The sequence below is a fragment of the Glycine soja genome, chromosome 10 (assembly GCF_004193775.1).
Source record: "Glycine soja cultivar W05 chromosome 10, ASM419377v2, whole genome shotgun sequence".
Classification (NCBI taxonomy): domain Eukaryota; kingdom Viridiplantae; phylum Streptophyta; class Magnoliopsida; order Fabales; family Fabaceae; genus Glycine; species Glycine soja.
This window is the reverse complement of record NC_041011.1, coordinates 46,062,874-46,081,978: the sequence shown is the minus strand read 5'-3', so window position 1 is coordinate 46,081,978 and position 19,105 is coordinate 46,062,874. Positions and strand designations below refer to the sequence as shown.

Genomic DNA, 19,105 nt, shown 5'->3' with positions numbered 1-19,105 from the left:
TGTACCAGAGAAGGTGTGTGATGTGTGTCTCATTGGCAAGCAACCAAGAAATTCCTTTAATTCCCATTTGCCAATGAGAGCTTCCAGTGTACTTGGTGTTGTGCATTCTGATGTGTGTGGTCCTTTTGAGGTACCATCATTGGGTGAGAACAAGTACTTCACATCATTTGTTGATGAGCACAGCAGAATGATGTGGTTATACTTGATCAAGGCAAAAAATGAGGTGTTCTCAGTTTTCCAGAAATTCAAGACTTTAAAGGTTTTGAGGACAGATAGAGGTGGTGAATACACTTCCAAGGCATTCAACACCTACTGTGAGCAACATGGAATAATTCATGAGGTAATGACACCTTATACACCACAACACAATGGCTTGACAAAACGAAGAAATAGAACTATCCTTGACATGGCAATGAGCATGCTGAAGCAGAAGAAGCTACCTCATTCATTCTGGGGAGAAGTTGTGAGCACAACAACTTATCTGTTGAACAGATATCCTACTAAGAGATTGAAAGAGAAAGTCCCAGAAGAGGTTTGGTCTGGAAGAAAACCACTGGTTAGTCATCTCAGGATCTTTGGATCCCTATGCTACAAACACATTCCTGATGCCAAAAGGAGGAAATTGAAAGACAAAAGTGAACCAATGATACTGATAGGCTATCATGTTACTGGTGCCTATAGACTCTATAATCCACACAAGCAAAAGGTTGAAATCAGTAGAGATGTATACTTCAATGAGGCAGAGGCATGGGACTAGAGCAGACAAAGGTGTGAAATCAAACCAATGATATCAACAATTGAAGAAGATCAGAATGAGGTTAGCACTGTAAACGCAGAAATAAATACAGAGGCAGAATCACCACAAAATCAGAGGCCACAAAGAGAGAGAAGGATGCCAACTAAATACTATGATTTTGAAATGGGAAGTGATATTGAGGTAATAGAAGAAGGAGAATTGGTTCACTTTGCATTACTAGAAGATGCAGAACCAATTAGTCATGAAGAAGCATTACAAGATCAGGTTTGGAAGAACGTAATGCTAGAAGAGTTGAATGTTATTGAAAAGAATAACACTTAGGAGCTAGTTGACTTACCAAATAAGAAGAGAGCAATTGGTGTGAAATGGGTGTTCAAGTTGAAATTGAATCTCAACGACACTGTTGCAAAGCATAAGGCAAGGCTTGTGGCAAGAGGCTTCCTTCAAAAACCTGGCATAGACTATTTTGAGGTTTATGCACTAGTGGCAAGAATCGAGATTGTTAGACTAGTAGTAGCAATGGCTAGCAACCACAATTGGGCACTGTTTTACATAGATGCAAAATCTACTTTTCTGAATGGTCCATTAGAGGAATCTGTTTTTGTGACTCAACCACCAGGCTTTGTGAAAGAAGGAATGGAAGACAAAGTGTATAGGCTTAACAAGGCATTGTATGGCCTAAAGCAAGCTCCCAAGGCATGGAATAGAAGGATTGACACATTCTTGATTCAAAGTGGATTCAAGAAATGTTCGGTTGAATATAGTATTTATGTGAAGAAGGAGACAAGTGTGATTCTGATTTGCTTGTATGAAGATGATCTACTAATAACAAGCAGTGATTTAAAGGGTATTGAGTTCTTTAAGGCACAAATGATGCAAGAATTTGACATGACAGACCTTGGTACTCTAGCTTATTTGCTTGGGTTATAATTTGTAACTACCTTAGAGGGAATTATGTTTCACTAGCAAAAGTATGCTAATGATGTATTGAAAAGATTTGATATGGCAGATTGCAATCTTGCAAATACTCCAGCAGAGGTTAATACAAAATTGGAAATAGCAGAAGAAGAAGAAGTAGTGGATCCAACCATGTATAAGCAACTAGTTGGCTCCTAGAAGTACCTATGTAACAGTAGACCTAACCTCTCCTTTGTTGTTGGTTTAATCAGTAGGTTCATGAATAATCCATAAGAGTCTCATTTGACGACTGCCAAAAGGATTTTGAGGTATGTGAAGGGAACATTGGAATATGGTGTTTTGTTTACTAGGAAGATAGACCAGGGAACAGTGAGTTTACTGGGGTATTCTGATTCAGATTGATGTGGAGACAAAACAGTTAGGAGAAGCACTACAGGGTACTTGTTCAAATTTTTAGGTGCTCCAATTTCATGGTGCTCTAAGAAGCTACCTGTGATGGCCTTGTCTTCCTGTGAGGTTGAATATATAACAAGCTCATATGCTACTTGCCAAACTATTTGGCTAGATTCATTGTTAGATGAATTGAAGTTTGAAGCAAAGAAACCTATTAAAATTCCTACTTGATGACAAGTCAGCTATTAATTTAGTTAAAAATCCAGTCTCACATAGGAGAAGTAAGCACATAGAAATCAGATTCAATTTCCTAAGGGAGCATGTGAATAATGGAAAGCTTGAAATGACATAGTGTTCAACGGAAATTCAGCTAGCTGACCTACTAACTACGACAATTAGGTCTGACAGATTTGTAAAGCTCAAAATAAAGTTGAGAGTTATATCTTGTAATGATTTAGATTAAGGGGAGTGTTAAGTTTAATCCAAATACAAGTAAGGGTATTATCATGAGTAGTTGGTTAGAGTATTATTAGTTTTATACTGGTTTCTATTTTCTATTATAATATTTTTTTTATAAAAGTACTATATAAAGATATAGATGTGTAAGTGCTTAATAAAAAAATACACACAAAATTTCATTGAAATATATTTTCTGTTCATATCTATATATAAGTGTGAAATGATTTATTTTCCGATATATCGTACTTTGAGTTTAATTTATATATATAATAACATCAATCAATATATAAATTAAATTCAAGTACAAAACCTTTGAACCCTAGCTAACTAACTTCATGAACCCTAAGTGCGGATCAAATTGGAGTAGTAGGTGCATGTTCTACAGGCACGTGACACGTTCAAAAAAGTCACACAAAAGCAGCCTTTACTACGTCGTTTGCAATCTTATTACTACTATGGCAACCTAACACCATAGAGATTGACCTGAACATCTTCCACATCCCTTTGCAGCTGCTTCTCTTCTCCTTCACAGCAACCACCTCTTCTTTTCCATTTTCCGGCGCAGCCGGAATCATCATCGTCGCCGTGGGTCCCCTCCGACGGCGGCTTTGCCTATTTCTAATGTCTTTGAGTTCCATCTCAGTGGTGATGGACAACTTTGACATCCCAAACATGAACAAAAACCATCTTGACTTTGTGGGACTCCTCACCAGTGACACCTTCCCAACCGATGATGAGTAGTCACTGGCTGCAAAACTACTCTTTGAACCCTTTGAACTGCGTTTTGTAATACCCTTTTGGACATTGATATTGCTCTGATCACCACGTGGAGGATTAATATCTTTGAAGGGGATGAGTTTGCCGCAGAAGATTATATTCTCTGCGGTTGCATAATTGGTTGATGATGCGGTGAATTCTTCACTGAAGAACTCGAACAAATTATCGTCGTCATCGTCAACAAAGTTTTTTCCATCTTCTTTGGAGAAATCACCACCCCATCTAGCTGAAATTGAGGCGCCACTGTAAATTGGAAGGTCAGAAAGAGATAGAGTTTCTTCTTCTTCGTATGGATCTACCTCATGCTGCAGTAGAGTGCTTTCTTCATTTACTGCTTCTTCTTGATCTGATGAGTGAAATAATTCTTTAGTCGCCATTGATAGCAATAAGAAAGAAACAAAAGGGAATAATTAATATACGAACACACAAGATCGAGTGTGAAGAATATATTTTTTTTTCTCTTATAAGGTTTTGCTGCTTATGGGGGTGTCTTGATCTGTTCAATAATATTCCCAGTATATATGGAAGAGAAATAGAGAGAGAAAGACAGAAGTACTTGAAGCTAGCTGTGTTGATAAAGTCGATACCTGCATCTAGATGAAAAAGAATAAATAAATAACAAGGTATAGTCGAATTTAACAGTATGATTAACCAACCATCTAGAAGGAGCAGGCGCCAAAGGCTAAAAAAGGAGGTCATATAATATAATATTCATAATTCAAAGTACTTCTAGATGAAACTATACTTATGCATGGAGATATAACAATTCTCTCGTTCTAGAAAGTGTTACTATTATATTACTAGTTTAAATGGAGGCTGCTTAGGTTGTGTCCACATGTCTGAGCTAAGTTTGTGTTTGGCTTCTTGTCTGGAAGTCAAAACCAAAGGTCCCATTAGAGGCACTTAATTTATTTATATGCTGTTTGGCACAGTTGACGTATGTGGAGCCGGCATGTTCAGCAAAGTTAGCTTGCTTCTAGTTCTACTCTTCTGCCTTTTTTGCCTCCACTACTTATTGTTGGTGCATTGATATTGACTTGCTTTTTGTTTTTTGTTATTTTGTGGAGACAAATGAGGACACAAGACTGGTTTTTCATCCAGGACTTGTTACCTACGCAACTAGATTTATTGATATATATATATATATATATATATATATATATATATATATATATATATATATATATATCTGTGTGTGTGTGTGTGGCCTGAGTATTATTTACCATTTGAAACTTGAGCAAAACATGCACAAGAGTTGCTATATAAATAATTTCATTAACAGTTTTTTTATCAGTAATTTCAGAGAGTTGTTTGTTTTTCTAGTGCAATAATTAAGAGTGCTAGATTAAAGTATTAAGTTTCGGTTGTTGCTAAAGAAAAATGTGAAACAATTCATATTGATGATACCTATGCGACCAGATTTCTATTGATACATGGCCTTAAATATATTCACAATTTGAAACTTGAGCAAAACATGGTAAAGATCGAGTTGCGATATAATTTCATAAACAAATTTGAGAGCGTTGTTTGCTTTCCGAAGCTAGTGTATTATTACTTAATAATTTACATACACTCAACTTAATCGGGCAGGATTGAGTAGTGTATATATATATATATATATATATATATATATATATATATATATATATATATATATATATATATATAATTTTGTTAAGAAGAACTAGTTAATTCATACAGTACGTATACAAATATGCTCTTTCAGAATCTAATTTTTTATATAAATTTGTTCAAACTCTGCTAAACAGCGAAATGATCTTTTTAGAACGTTCCTAAGTCAAAGGACTTGAATGGTCTTTTTAATACGAGATAGTGTGTTGTGACCTGTGAGTTGATTTTGAGCAGTGATGAATTTGAAATATATAAAATTTACTTCAAGTTTTGACTTTTTTATGGTGAAATTATTTTCATGCAATTTTCATCTCAGTTGAGATTACGTTCCTTTTTAACCTGGAGTTACTTCAAAAAAAAAAAAAACTGGTGCAATATTTATTAGAGAAATTAGTTCTCTTCAGTATAACATTTAAACCATAATAGCTAATTAAGGAGAAGTGCAACTTAATTATAGTCAATTCTCTTTAAATGACTTCAGATTTTTATTTTTTATTAGTAAATAATTTTTCAAATATTTAAGAAAACTATAAATGAGTTTAATGTATATGATGTGCAAATCAGTTTTATAGTATCATCTAATCACATATTATTTTAAAATAATTATTTTAAAAATCAACAAATTTATTATAAATAATAAGTTATGATTAAATAACTTACAGAACTTTTTCATTCATTTTTTCTGGTTGTTATATATACAAAACCAAATGGAGTACATAACAAGTATTATATAAAAAAAATTAAGCAATATTTTTTAAAATAATATTAATAATAAAATATAAGTTAAAATATATAAATTATAAACAGGTAAGACTTTTCAATTTAAAATTTTAAAATTACTTCATTTTGATTCATGAAATAGTATTCTAACTTTTAAATATGTTTTTAGTTCCTGTAATTAATTATCTTTTTACTTTTTTGTTCTTAAAAAATTGTTTTAATCTTTTACAAAATTATTTTTGTTTTATTTTTTTTATTAAAATAATTTAAATATTTTTTCACTATTTAAAGTGCTATTTAAATCTCTTTAAAAACAAAAAAAAAGTATAAAAATTAAAACTATTTTTTTTCACAAGGATGAAAAGCAAAGTTAAATTGTCAGAACTAAAAATATGTATTTAAGCCTTATTTTAATAATGATACTGAGAAATTATTGTGTTACCCAATGGTCAATGCTGATTAAAAGAGCTAAGAGGGTGTTTGGTTTGCCTGTTTTCTGTTTTCATTTTCACTGAAAATAGAAAATGGTGATGAAAATGTGTTTGATTAGATTTTTGAAAATATTTTCAGTGAAAATGAAAATAAAAAACAATCAGAAAATGAAAACAATAAAATTTTATTTTCAGTGTTTTCAGTTGAAAACAGGAATCTCATTTTAAGTAAAATGAAAATAAGATGACAATGAATGTAATTTTAAGCAAATTTAAAAATACAAAAAAGACAAGAAGTCAATATATCATAAATTTTCAATGTTTTTATTTCCTAAAATCAAAAAATAAGAAATCAAATTAAACATATCTTTAGAATTCTAATATTTTAAAAATGAAAACAATTTTTAAAAAATGAAAACAAAAAATGAAAATGGAAACCAAATACACTAAGTATCTTTTGTTTTTTTTCAGTGTAACATTTTGTTTCCGAATTGAAAAGAATAGATTTTGGTGTGAGACTCACCATTTTTTTTTCTTTCCTCTCTAATTTTTCTCGTATACAAAATTAAATGAGGAAAGTATCCTTTCTTTTTCCATTACTAAAACCAAACATCAAACCTTACTTAAGATAAATTAAATTCCTTCTTACTTTATCACATGACCTAACAAGCATTTATTAATGCATGTGTTATAAAACTAACTTCAACGAATTTACGAGATATTTGTTGTTTATGGCTAAAACTTGTTAGCTTAACTCAGTTACTGCCAAACTTATGTTTGAGTTACTCGTGTTATTTCTTTCTATCGATTGTTAAATTAAGTTACAATATACTAAGAAAAGTGATTTTTTTTAACTAGTTATGTTAAAATTATTTATATTTTTCTAATATACACCTATTTATAATCAACTAAAACAGACTTATAAATCTGAGTGGGGCAGGAACTGATGAAGGGACTATGATCTTTTCCGGAAAAATACTATCAGTTAGCGAGAAAGACACAAATAATTTGTAGAGCTCATGGTAATTCTTAGCTTCATATTTTAGCAATTTAGTCAAAATACTAATTTTTTTTGTCCAGCTAGGCTGTGTTGGAAAATCAAATGCTAAGGTATAGTCTCTGTTTGCCTAAGAGTCCAACAGAACGCAACCAACATTTGCGCAAAAGTGGCACTTAAGAGATGCTTTAGACTTAATTTTTACATCAGAACGCGAGAACCTTTCGATTGAACATGATTTGAACGTCTTTCCAAATACACATATAGATATCTAAATTCCCAATGGAATCTATTAGACATACCCATGAGGATGAAAAGTGGAATTTCCATTCTTGACAAACTTGTGTTATATATTTTATATGCATATTTTACTTTTTTTTTTTTTTAAATTCCTTCTTATCAAACATTCTACAAAAATTTCTTACTTTTCATTCATCTTCTTCCTTTTCTTTCACTTTCTTTCTTAAACCAAAAATACTCTTTCTTTATTAAGGATAATTCAGGAAATAATAATATTATTAATATAGAATTTAAAAATAACAACTAAATAGAAATAAAAAAATTTCCTTGAAAATGACTTGTAGCCAAAAAAAACCTTGAAAATGACAGATAAAGGAAACAGAAGTAACGGAAATATTACTTTTAATTTATAACTAATAGGAAGATACACGTCGGTTTCGTTTACAAATTATAAACGCGTTAATGTTCCATTTATTTTTATTTTTTTTACAAGCGCGTTAAAGAAACAATAAATGAATTTATAGTTTCTTACTTTGACGTTTACTTTAATGGAGTTTGTTTTTTCAATCCATCGTCCATGTGCGACTTGTGTATTTGACCAAATTTAGCCCACTATTATTTCATTGCGTGTAATGCAACTCACGACGCAAACGTAAAATATATTTAATTACAAAATGGGATTTAGAACTAAATTAGACCTAGCCGCCTAGGTATGATTGCTCGAGCAATGTTTCTTTTAAAAATAAAAAATTAATTCTTAAAAATAAAATAGAGATTAAAATAGTAATTAAATCTAAATATAATTTAAAATGTTGACATTGTACACATAAAAAATATACATGATGATAACGTATTTGAATTTGAAAATCTTATATCTTTATGGCATTTAAATAGATCTGATATTTCTTTTTGACTGAAAGATAAATCTGGTATTATCATCTTTTATCTTTTATTATTACTAATATTTAAACTGATATTTAAATTAAATAGGGTTTTAGCTTATAACTGACAACCCTAATTCGTATGTTTCTATCTTGTGCCGCCAGAGGAGACAACACAACAAGCAATCGGCGTCAGAATGGGGTTTCAATTGGCGCCACGTAAGCAGAATAATAGGGATACAACTGGAATTAAAATTATAAAACGCGAAAAAGTGAGGATATTTCCGTCAACGCAAACAAACGAGTTCTAGTATATAAACCCTCTAAACCCCTTAGTCAAGCAATTTTCTCTGCTACACTACACTCCTCCTCTTCTCACGGCCAGGGTTTTAGGGCAGCTTCTTTCTTTGAGGTTAACTCTCGCTCAATTTTTTTTCTAGCTACTGATGTTCTTATCCTAGCTTCGTAGATTTGTTAAATTTTCTCTACTTGGCCATGGCGGATACTTTATTCCTCGTTTGTTTTTTAATTATTAAATTGTCAGATTTTTATATTTAATTTTGTTTGTAATTTATTTGTGCCTGTTAAATCGAATTTAGGATTGGAGGAATTGGTAGTTTCTTTTGGTTATTGTTGTATAAACATATGCACCTGAATGTTGTGATGATTTTTGTTTTGAATCATATACTTCGTATCGTTTTGAAGGTTATACAGTTTTTACCAAACCTGCTTTAACATGTGTCGTCTGCCATGTTTGATCTTTCTTGTTTTTGATCTGTCAGCTCCCTGATGCTTTGGTTATATTTGTCGTCTAATTTTCATTGAGTGTCAGGGTTTATGTTTTCTCGGGGAAGGGTGTGCTGTTTTGTTGATTTTGTTTTGTTCTTGGATGATTGATTTTTGTGTTAAAAAAGGGCAGATTAAGTTACAGTAATAATGGGTAAGGAAAAGGTTCACATTAACATCGTGGTCCTTGGCCATGTCGACTCTGGGAAATCAACCACCACAAAACTAATAAATTACAAAATGGGATTTAGAATAAATAAATGGTTGAGATTTTTTATTTATTAGTAATTTAACCCAGTATGAGACTATTTACAAAATGAGTATTTTTTTAAATATACATTAAAGTTTTTATGCACTTAAATAGATAAGGTTTAAGGATTAAGCTTTTTTTTGGACTGCAATCCACAATGATTAAACTTGATATGGGACAAAATTAAAGTTTAGTATATTTTATGTACAAAGAGATTAAAATTTAAGGATCTACTGATTTAAGATGTTTACTATAAAAGAGACGAGATGACAATTTAAAAAACTAAATAGAATGACTAATTTTAAAACACAGTATGACATAACATAATATAAAACATTCACAAAAAACAACATAATATAAAACTTATCTGAATTGTCGTGAACATATAACAAATTTAAATTAGTGTGTTGAATATTTTAAATTGTAAAGTTCCATTAAAAAAGGGAAAATAACTATTTTTAATTGAAAAATTATCAATTTTTAGGGGAAAAATGATCTAATTAGTACTTGGGGTGAAATAGCATTTTCCTAATCGTAGCCAAGTTGTGTATTCATTTTAAAAAAACATACATTTAGTTATAAGATTATACATTTTAGTGCACAAAATTACAGGCCACATGCAAGTAATATGTTCAACTTCGTAAATGAAAAGTAACCAAGTAATTTTTTGGCCTGTATGTTTGTTTTCAGTTTTGGGGGACAAATAAAGTTTGTGCCACAAAGCACAGCAAAGTTGTTCTGTTTTAAGATTAAATAAGCGAGACACGAAAAAAAGTTTAAGCATAATCAATAAAATAAATTGACTCAGAATAAATTGGAAGAGGCATTGTTAGCTAAGCATGGAACTTCACTTTCTACGTCTTTATATTTTTTTGAATTTGCTACTAGCTTTATTGCTACTGCGGTAACAGCAGATTCTGCTTGTATTGTTTTTCCTAGAGGCTTCTAAGTCTTTATATTCACCAAAAAAAATAAAAATTGGAAGAGGCATTGTGTTACGATGTTGTTCCGCATTTAGTGACTTGAATTAACTTTGCCAAATTAGAAGGTCAGTAATATTTCTAACGTGTTTTTTATGATTAACTTCTATTTTTTCAAAAGTTAATACTCACTTTAAAAAATAAATTATTTGAGACAAATATATGAATTATTTTAAAATAATAAAAAAACATTTGTTAATTCTTGTAATTCTTTATTATTTTGTGGTGACAAACACAAAGAAGGAAGACTTGATTTGTCGTCTATGACTTGCCGTGCAAGGTTAGCTATGTATTATTTGTAACATTCTATGACTTGCTACACAAGGTTAGATGTTTGTTTATAAACCCTCTAATCCCTTAAGCACTTTTCCCTGCTACACTCCTTCTCTTCTCGCGGCTTCTTTCTCCAAGGTTATCTTTCCCTCTAAATTTTCTTGTTATTGATGGATTATTATCGATTCACAGACTTGTTAACGCTGTTAATTAGTTTATCTATTTGACTATGGTGTATAATCAATTCCTCTTTTGTGTTTAATTATTTGATGTTTGTTGGGATTTATGTGCCTGTTAAATCGAATTTATGAATCTAGATAGTGTGAAAATCGTGTAAATTTGAATCAGTAGTTTCTTTGGTTATTGTTGTATATATTTTTATTTCACTGAGTGCTTGGGGTCTTATGTGTTGGTGTGGATAAACATACGTGCATTCTATTGTTTTGTATCATATCCGGAAACAGCCTCTTTGCATATGCAAGGGTAAGGCTGCGTACAACATCCCTCCCTCATACCTTCGCATAGCGAAGAGCCTCTGGGCAATGGGGTACGAAGTTTTTTATACTTTGTATTATTTTGAAGCTTATACGGTTATATAGTTTTTAGTTTTTACTCAATCTGCTATAACATGTTGTGTCTACTTTGTTTGATCTATCTTGCCGATTTGAAGATTTGTCAGCTCTGTGGTGTTGTTGGTATATGGTTCATTTGATTTTTCTTCTTTTTGAGTGTCGAGGTTATGTTTAGGGTAGAGGTGTTGTAAGCTCTGTGATGTTGTTTGATCTATATTAGATTATTGATTTCTGCTTTTCACTGGCAGATTTTTCTTGCTCTAAGTTCGAGTACTAATTGTTAGATCTTTTTTTTTACCGAGTCTGAGGTGTTACGTGGTTCTGTGGATAAACATATGCATATGGATGTTGTGATGCTATTTTTGTTTTGAATCATATACTTAGGATTGTTTTGAAGGTTATACAGTTTTTTACTAAACCTGCTTTAACATGTGTAGCCTGCTATGTTTGATCGTTCTTGTTTTTGATTTGTCAGTTCCGTGATGCTTTGGGTATATTTGTCATTTAATTTTCATTGAGTGTCAGGGTTTATCCATTTTCGGGGAAGTGTGTGGTGTTTTGTTGATTTTGTTTTGTTCTTAGATGATTGATTTTTGTGTTTAAAAATGGCAGATTAAGTTTCAGTAGTAATGGGTAAGGAAAAGGTTCACATTAACATCGTGGTCATTGGCCATGTCGACTCTGGGAAGTCAACCACCACCGGTCACCTTATCTACAAGCTCGGAGGTATTGACAAGCGTGTCATCGAGAGATTCGAGAAGGAAGCTGCTGAGATGAATAAGAGGTCTTTCAAGTATGCCTGGGTGCTTGACAAGCTCAAGGCTGAGCGTGAAAGAGGAATCACCATTGATATTGCTCTGTGGAAGTTTGAGACCACAAAGTACTACTGCACAGTCATTGATGCCCCTGGACATAGGGATTTCATCAAGAACATGATTACTGGAACATCCCAAGCTGACTGTGCTGTTCTTATTATTGATTCCACCACTGGTGGTTTTGAAGCTGGTATTTCCAAGGATGGACAGACTCGTGAGCATGCTCTCCTTGCATTCACTCTTGGTGTGAGGCAGATGATTTGCTGCTGCAACAAGGTATCTGACTTTTAGATCCTTATCTCCCTGCACTTGAAAGTCACATTTAGTGCTTGTTTGAATGAGTGTATGCAAAGTTGATTTTGGATAAAATTGATTTTGAAGTGATGTGATTTATATTTGGATGTCATGTTAGGAGTAAACTTAGAAGTATAAATTTTTTTGATCAAATACAAAAACTACTCAAAGTTGTTTCAACTTAGAATCAATTCTCCAACATGAAACCAAACACGCTCTTGGTTATTATTGATTGTTTTTTAGTTAATTTACTCAAGTTCTCGTTTCTGGCTCACTTGAATAGATGGATGCCACTACACCTAAGTACTCCAAGGCAAGGTACGATGAAATTGTCAAGGAAGTTTCTTCCTACATGAAGAAGGTCGGATACAACCCTGACAAAATTCCTTTTGTTCCCATCTCTGGTTTTGAGGGAGATAACATGATTGAGAGGTCTACAAACCTTGACTGGTACAAGGGTCCAACCCTTCTTGAGGCCCTTGATCAGATCAATGAGCCCAAGAGGCCATCGGACAAGCCTCTCCGATTGCCCCTTCAGGATGTCTACAAGATTGGTGGGATAGGAACTGTGCCTGTTGGACGGGTTGAAACCGGTGTCTTGAAACCTGGAATGGTGGTTACCTTTGCACCAACTGGACTAACAACTGAAGTTAAGTCTGTGGAGATGCACCATGAAACTCTCACTGAGGCCCATCCTGGTGACAATGTGGGATTCAATGTTAAGAATGTTGCTGTCAAGGATCTCAAGCGTGGTTTTGTTGCGTCTAACTCTAAGGATGACCCTGCCAAGGAGGCTGCTAACTTCACATCCCAAGTTATCATCATGAACCACCCTGGACAGATTGGAAATGGCTATGCACCTGTTCTTGATTGCCACACCTCCCACATTGCCGTCAAGTTTGCTGAACTCTTGACCAAGATTGACAGGCGATCTGGTAAGGAACTTGAGAAGGAGCCCAAATTCCTGAAGAATGGTGATGCTGGTTTGGTCAAGATGATTCCCACCAAGCCCATGGTGGTTGAAACCTTCTCCGAGTATCCTCCACTTGGTCGTTTTGCTGTGAGAGACATGCGTCAAACTGTGGCTGTGGGAGTCATCAAGAGCGTCGAGAAGAAGGACCCTACTGGAGCTAAGGTCACCAAGGCTGCACAGAAGAAGGCCAAATGAATTGTGCTGGATGGTTTATCAAGGAAACTCTATTATTATGACTACAATAAATGGTTTCTTGTTCGTAGTACTTCATTTTTTCGTGTAGGGAACTTGTTTATCAGATTTTGTGTCAGGTTTGCTCCGTCATCTCGCAACTTTTGTTCCCAGAACTGGGTTCTTGATCGACGGTGGCAAGGCTATTTCTTTTTCATTGTTATGCTTTGTTTCTATTACAATGTGTCTCTGTAAGAACAATAAGCTGCATAGTACTAGTCCTATGCTGCAGGTTTGGCTTTTGAATTTCAAGTCTATATTGTGTTGTTATAATTATTCTTATTTTAAATCTTTTGTGGGTCATTCATGTGGCGGTAAAAGATATTCTGGAGCCAGAATGTTGGAAGCATTTCAAATGTGATTGGTGAGATCTTTAAAGCTTACCGTGTTTGCTTCTGGATCATAACTCAAAACCTGCAACAAAATATGAAGTTATATGGACTAGCCCTTACTTTGTTTGTGAGAATGTGAAGCATGTCAACCAAACATGCTATACGGATCATTTGGTAATTTATATGGTACCAAGACAGATGTATAAAAAGAGCCCTTATTCAGGTTCCCTAATTCTAAAGGCCTAGTTTGCTCTATATTGCTAAAGCACTTTATGTTTACTTAATTTCGGCAAGGAAAAAAATTGTCATGGTGGATAATTTTGATAAAAATAAATTTAAATCTCGAGATTTTTAGTCGAGGAGAAAAGAAGTAAACATTTTTATCATTTTTAAGTGTAATAAAGTGAAAGTTGAAGTGTCAAAGTTTATAAAGATTTATTTGTGTTTAGATTCGCATATAATTAATTTTTAAGCAATTGAGGGGTAGAAGAGAAGAGAAGAGAAGAGAAAAGAAAAGAAGAAAAATAAAAGATAAATTCATAATATAAATATGTTGAAAATTAGTATGTTAAAATTAATTGTGATGAAATGTTAATAATTTAAATTTTTACTGATTTTTCATCAAAAGAGCTTAATTTATTTATTTTTTTCTCAAATTTCTTTATAAAATAAAACAATAAATTATATTAAAAATAAATATACATAAAATAGACTAAACAAATATATTTTATTCCTAAACATGATTTCATGGTGAGTAATTTATTTATTTTTAATTAGAAAAAAAAGAGTTAAACTATGTAACAAGAGATTATTATTATCTTGTGATTCGTGAATGGTGCTGCAGTAGTGCGGGAGACAGAGCACAGAGAACCAAGCAAACAATGGGTACTGACAAGTCAAACCGGGTCGGGTTAGTGATATCCAGAACTGACCCGATTCGGGATTTCCTTTCCGACGCATCAAAAGACGCGACTCTCTCCGACGAACTTCAACGAACATCCTCCGATCTGCTCCTCCAGTCGGAGATACCCTACGTGCCATTTCGCACTGTGTGGATGGCCTCTGACCCATCAACCAGACCCGACTTGACCCGACTCTTTTCGGGCACCCGCTTCATCTTCTCCAGCCCTAAGCCCAGGGAAAAGGTAAGTACAATCAATCCCTACTCCCACTCACCTTTGCAATTCCCTTCAATTATGTTGTTTTTGTGGCTTCGAAATTTGTTGATCCATTCAATTTTATGTAACTATTATTGGTGCGAAGAGTGAAGAATTGAAGGCGAGGCTGAAAAAGTTGGAAGATATAGCGGAGAGGAAAGCGTATCAAGAGCTTGTGAAGGATATTACGCCGCCTAAGGATGTTCAGGAACCCTTCTCTTCTTACAAGGATCAATTAGGCTTTGGTAAAAAAAAAAAGTCACTTCAATCTCCTACAACAACTATGCCAGACTCACATATATGAATTTAATTAGAATGTAATTTGAACTATGATAGGATTGTTGAATTTTGTAATAATTACTATAAAAATTATATGTAGAGTGATTTCTAATTAGTTGACAGTTTAAAAAAAAATTACAGTGACACTTTGAAAATTAAACTCATGTAGCAAATCCTTGTTGAAGCTTTGGCGTGTTAATTTGCTCATTGAGTTTTTGAACATCCTTTGCTGGATTGAGTAGCTCACCAGGTTTTGTTGCTGAACCAAGTATGCCATATATTGCGATGCAGTTTGGCTGGAAGTTTTTCACAAGTTATTAGTATTACTACAAAAAATGTAATTTGAATGCATATGTAGTCAACTGTTGTGTTTTTTTAGGTCTTTTATGTACATTCATGGTAATGCCGTTTTTTTTTATCTTTTTCTATGAAGTTTGTCAATTGAACTTGACAACGTTAATGTTTGTATGAAACTAGAAAAGGAAAAATGCATAATGGGAAGTGAAAAGGAGATATTACATTTTATTGACGTTCATCTTTTCGACACTTCATGCATACCTTTTGTCTCTGGCTTTTTGTTTTTCCATGCTTGTTGACTGCATGTGAAGAAATATTCTTCTGGCATTGGTACTGAGATCTCTCCGCCCTGCTTTTCTGTTTCTGTTTGGGCCAGGCTATTGGTGGTACTGATGGTTAATGATTCTGTTAGTTATCTTTGGCTAATAATAGATTACAGACTGCAGTACCTATTATATATACAGGCACCAGATATTCATATTAGAATCTAATTTCTATGTACTGTTCGTGTAAAGATTTTTACATTGTCATCCAATTAGAAATCACCCTAGATATGACTTTTTAAGTAGTTATGACAAAAGTGAAAAAATTTACCATACATGATAATCTATGGTTGTGACTACTTGTGACTGTCAGTGAGAATTTAGTAATGTGTAAGACTAGTGAGTATTTAGTAATGTGTAAGACCTAGCAATTTTCTTTATGCTGGAAGTCTTTCTTTGGTGATTGTTGGGAGTAGTGATGTTACTTAAAAATTAGCCCTTTCAATATTCTCTCTGTTACAATGAAATAGAGAAATTCAATTTTGATGACAAAAATCTTTAGTATTTTCACCCTCTATTTTCTAGGGATGTGATTTGCCATATTCAGTATCTCTGATGTCATATATTTACAAGGTTTGTGCTTACCTGCATATCTCTGAAGTAGCTCTATTTGATTTCATTTTTTCTATTTTTTCCTTTAACATTTTCAGGTTTGCATGTTGTGGTTACCATGTTTACTGGCTATCTTCTCGGATATGCAGCATTTAGAGCATTGTTTAATCACAGTCCTGCCATGGTACTACCTAAAATCTGTTTTTCATTGTTATTCATTTATATCCTCAAATAGTTGTAGTTATGAGTTTTCATTTCTCTTCGTTTCCTTCCTTTCTTGTCTCTATTTCCAGAATGCCGCTGGAGGAATTCTTGGGTTGGTTGGTGCCATGTTTGTTGAAACTTTCCTTTTCATTATTAGAAGTTCCAATGCAGATGCCGACAAAACAAGAAAATCCAGTCAGAAACCGAGATCATCCTTTTCAACATCCAGGATTAAGAAAAACCAGTAGACATGATCAGGTAGGTTATTTTTCAGTTTTACATTGGGTAGAAAAGCAAAATCATATAATGTAGTCCATGGTAATTGTAAACACTGTTTTCTTTTATAAATAATCTAAAAGAAGATGCAGAAGCTAAAGCTAGTAACTTGAAAATTTTTATGTCAAATCTACCTCCGAAAGCGTTTCCAAACAAAGTCTGTAACCCTAACTTTTTGTTATACTAAAACTCGAATGCTTTCCACCTGCTGGCATACATGACTTTGTTAGGTCTTCATATTTTGGAAATCTAGTATGAACTTTTCTTTTGAGTGGTTGGCTACAGCTGTTTGTTGATAGGAACTGATGAAGAGCCTTCAATTTTAGAATTACGCGCGTACGCAACCTTTATTTTTTATATGGCAATTACCAAATGTTAATTTTAAGGATTAAGGATTTGAGGCTCTTTTACTGGAACTTAATAGTAGTTAGTCGCAATAGAAGTGAATCGTGATTCTTGATGATGAACTTTACTTGCTGACTCTTTGAGGAAATTTTTTTTTAACTATTATTCCTAACTTGAGATTTGTTGCTGCAATGTTTTGATGTGGGGTATCAGTAAAAAAAAAAAAAAAAAACTACTTTTACTTATATTAACACTTTTTTTTTTTTTTTTGCTATTGAGAAATCTGATCAACATATATTGGTTTGAGGGTATCAGTTGAAAAATAAACGTAACAAGGACTTTATTATATTGAAAATATAAAAATTAATTAATATTACTTTTGAATAATTACAAATACTTATAAAGTATATTAAATGCTCTTTAATAGTTATGTTTAATGCATATAACCGGATCCTTAGATTATGTAACAACGGTTTTTACACAAAAAAAAATTGTATTTTTCATTGTACTTATTTTTGTTACCGTTAATGGAACATAAAAACATTTAATTGAAGTGTATGAAAAAAAATACCAATCGATCTAGGTGAGCCCTTTAGAACTGTATAAATAAAAAAAAACTATTTAGTGGAATCCTAAACTATTGCCACAGTATGCACTAATAATTTAAATTATATTGTTATTTGATAGCAAATTATTATGAAGGTTAAGTCTATTGGTTTTTATAATAATTATTTTTAAAAATGTAAAAAATTTATATTGATTTTTTATAGTCATTAAAATCAATGTCACATGGTACACTGTTAAAGAAAAAATAAAATAAAAAAATCTTGTACATGACCATAAGACCATTACTCACTTGAGTACAGTGTGTATGAAAAGTAGATGAAAAAGAAAAGGGAATAAGATTGCTTGAAACTACTCCCTTAGTATGATTTAATATGCTAAAGTTGTCCTGCCTTAGTATACTTTGCAGGATGAAAACTTTGGAGCAAATACCACTAACCATTTGCAAACATCATTGAATCATTGATGTACTGTGCAGAGGAAAGACAGCACGTGAATCACACAAAATACCCTTCCTATTTAATTTCATGTGATGATAAAGTATTTTGAATTACTAGTGTACAAGCATGAAATTTATGGCTAAATTATTCTACATGTCCTTGAATTATTGAGTATTTTTTTAACTTTTTTTAATTGAACCCTTAAATTTATATTTATTCTTTTAATTAAGTCCTTTTATCTAATTTTGTTACCGAAAATTAACTATCTGAATCTGCAACAAGGTTAGATACTAAATATAAAAAAACTATATATCATAATGATGGAGAACTTTGAGAGAGGAATTCAAATTTTAAGTAAATTTAAAATATTATATATCAAAACGACTTATGTGGATATCAAATCCAAAAAAAAAAACTTTTTAAATGATAGGAAGTTTATAGCTTCTTTTTTTTTCAAGCAAAATGAAGGAATTTCAAATAATACAAATGAAATTTTCATATGATGGAAATTAAACTACTTGGCTAAACAAAAACTTTGAAATACAAGAAACTTAAATCACTTAATCCAAATAAGTATTTTAAAGATAAAAGAAAATTTGAAGTACTTAAACTCCTATACATTTTTAATTTCTCAAAACTTTGAAATTCTTTATTCAGACATCACCTACAATTTATACGTACGGTGATATCTAGTTGTTTATAAAAATATTTGTTATTTAACTCAAAATTTTAATTAATTTTTAGTATATGAAAATTAAACTGTTTTTTTTTATTTTTAAATAACTTTAATTTATTCTGACTTAATAAAATTAAGTGTTTATTAAATTTTTAGTCCAACGGTAAGGTTAATTAAATATTCATATTCTATTAAAAGTTATTAAATTATATATGTATAAAAGCATTTAGCTTGTACACACAAATGGTAAGATTAATTAGTTTCATACTGTGCTAAAAGTT

The 19,105-nt window shown here is 32.2% G+C and overlaps 3 protein-coding genes across 6 annotated transcripts; 2 read left to right on the top strand and 1 right to left on the bottom strand.

The window, feature by feature from the left end:
• Positions 1 to 2,770: 2,770 nt before the first annotated feature.
• LOC114370609 lies at positions 2,771 to 3,904 on the bottom strand. The gene has a single exon (XM_028328004.1). The coding sequence runs from the start codon at positions 3,679 to 3,681 to the stop codon at positions 2,935 to 2,937; it is 747 nt and encodes a 248-aa protein (XP_028183805.1). The 5' UTR covers positions 3,682 to 3,904; the 3' UTR covers positions 2,771 to 2,934.
• A 4,584-nt stretch (positions 3,905 to 8,488) lies between these two features.
• LOC114370013 (elongation factor 1-alpha-like) lies at positions 8,489 to 13,762 on the top strand. 3 transcript variants are annotated; one of them, XM_028327297.1, is made up of 3 exons: positions 8,489 to 8,617; positions 11,679 to 12,157; positions 12,459 to 13,762. In XM_028327297.1, exons 2-3 carry the CDS (start codon positions 11,696 to 11,698, stop codon positions 13,341 to 13,343), a joined length of 1,347 nt encoding a protein of 448 aa, XP_028183098.1. In that variant the 5' UTR covers positions 8,489 to 8,617; positions 11,679 to 11,695; the 3' UTR covers positions 13,344 to 13,762. The 3 variants fall into 3 exon arrangements, with proteins under 3 accessions (XP_028183098.1, XP_028183101.1, XP_028183099.1); XM_028327300.1 differs by lacking the exon at positions 8,489 to 8,617 and adding an exon at positions 9,106 to 9,174 and having other exon boundaries at positions 11,729 to 12,157; XM_028327298.1 differs by lacking the exon at positions 8,489 to 8,617 and adding an exon at positions 10,512 to 10,632.
• A 760-nt stretch (positions 13,763 to 14,522) lies between these two features.
• LOC114369983 lies at positions 14,523 to 18,312 on the top strand. Of its 2 annotated transcripts, none has more exons than XM_028327263.1 (5): positions 14,523 to 14,856; positions 14,975 to 15,113; positions 16,418 to 16,503; positions 16,613 to 16,781; positions 18,118 to 18,312. In XM_028327263.1, exons 1-4 carry the CDS (start codon positions 14,593 to 14,595, stop codon positions 16,769 to 16,771), a joined length of 648 nt encoding a protein of 215 aa, XP_028183064.1. In that variant the 5' UTR covers positions 14,523 to 14,592; the 3' UTR covers positions 16,772 to 16,781; positions 18,118 to 18,312. The 2 variants fall into 2 exon arrangements, with proteins under 2 accessions (XP_028183064.1, XP_028183063.1); XM_028327262.1 differs by having other exon boundaries at positions 18,106 to 18,312.
• The last annotated feature ends 793 nt before the right edge of the window (positions 18,313 to 19,105 follow it).

Bases quoted from the DNA above. Each gene is read 5' to 3' on its own strand.
- LOC114370013 (XM_028327297.1), top strand. From the start codon at position 11,696: ATGGGTAAGGAAAAGGTTCACATTAACATCGTGGTCATTGGCCATGTC. The intron at 12,158-12,458 runs GTATCTGACTTT...TCACTTGAATAG, and splicing joins TGATTTGCTGCTGCAACAAG to ATGGATGCCACTACACCTAA.
- LOC114370609 (XM_028328004.1), bottom strand. From the start codon at position 3,681: ATGGCGACTAAAGAATTATTTCACTCATCAGATCAAGAAGAAGCAGTA.
- LOC114369983 (XM_028327263.1), top strand. From the start codon at position 14,593: ATGGGTACTGACAAGTCAAACCGGGTCGGGTTAGTGATATCCAGAACT. The intron at 14,857-14,974 runs GTAAGTACAATC...ATTGGTGCGAAG, and splicing joins GCCCTAAGCCCAGGGAAAAG to AGTGAAGAATTGAAGGCGAG. The intron at 15,114-16,417 runs GTAAAAAAAAAA...TAACATTTTCAG, and splicing joins CAAGGATCAATTAGGCTTTG to GTTTGCATGTTGTGGTTACC.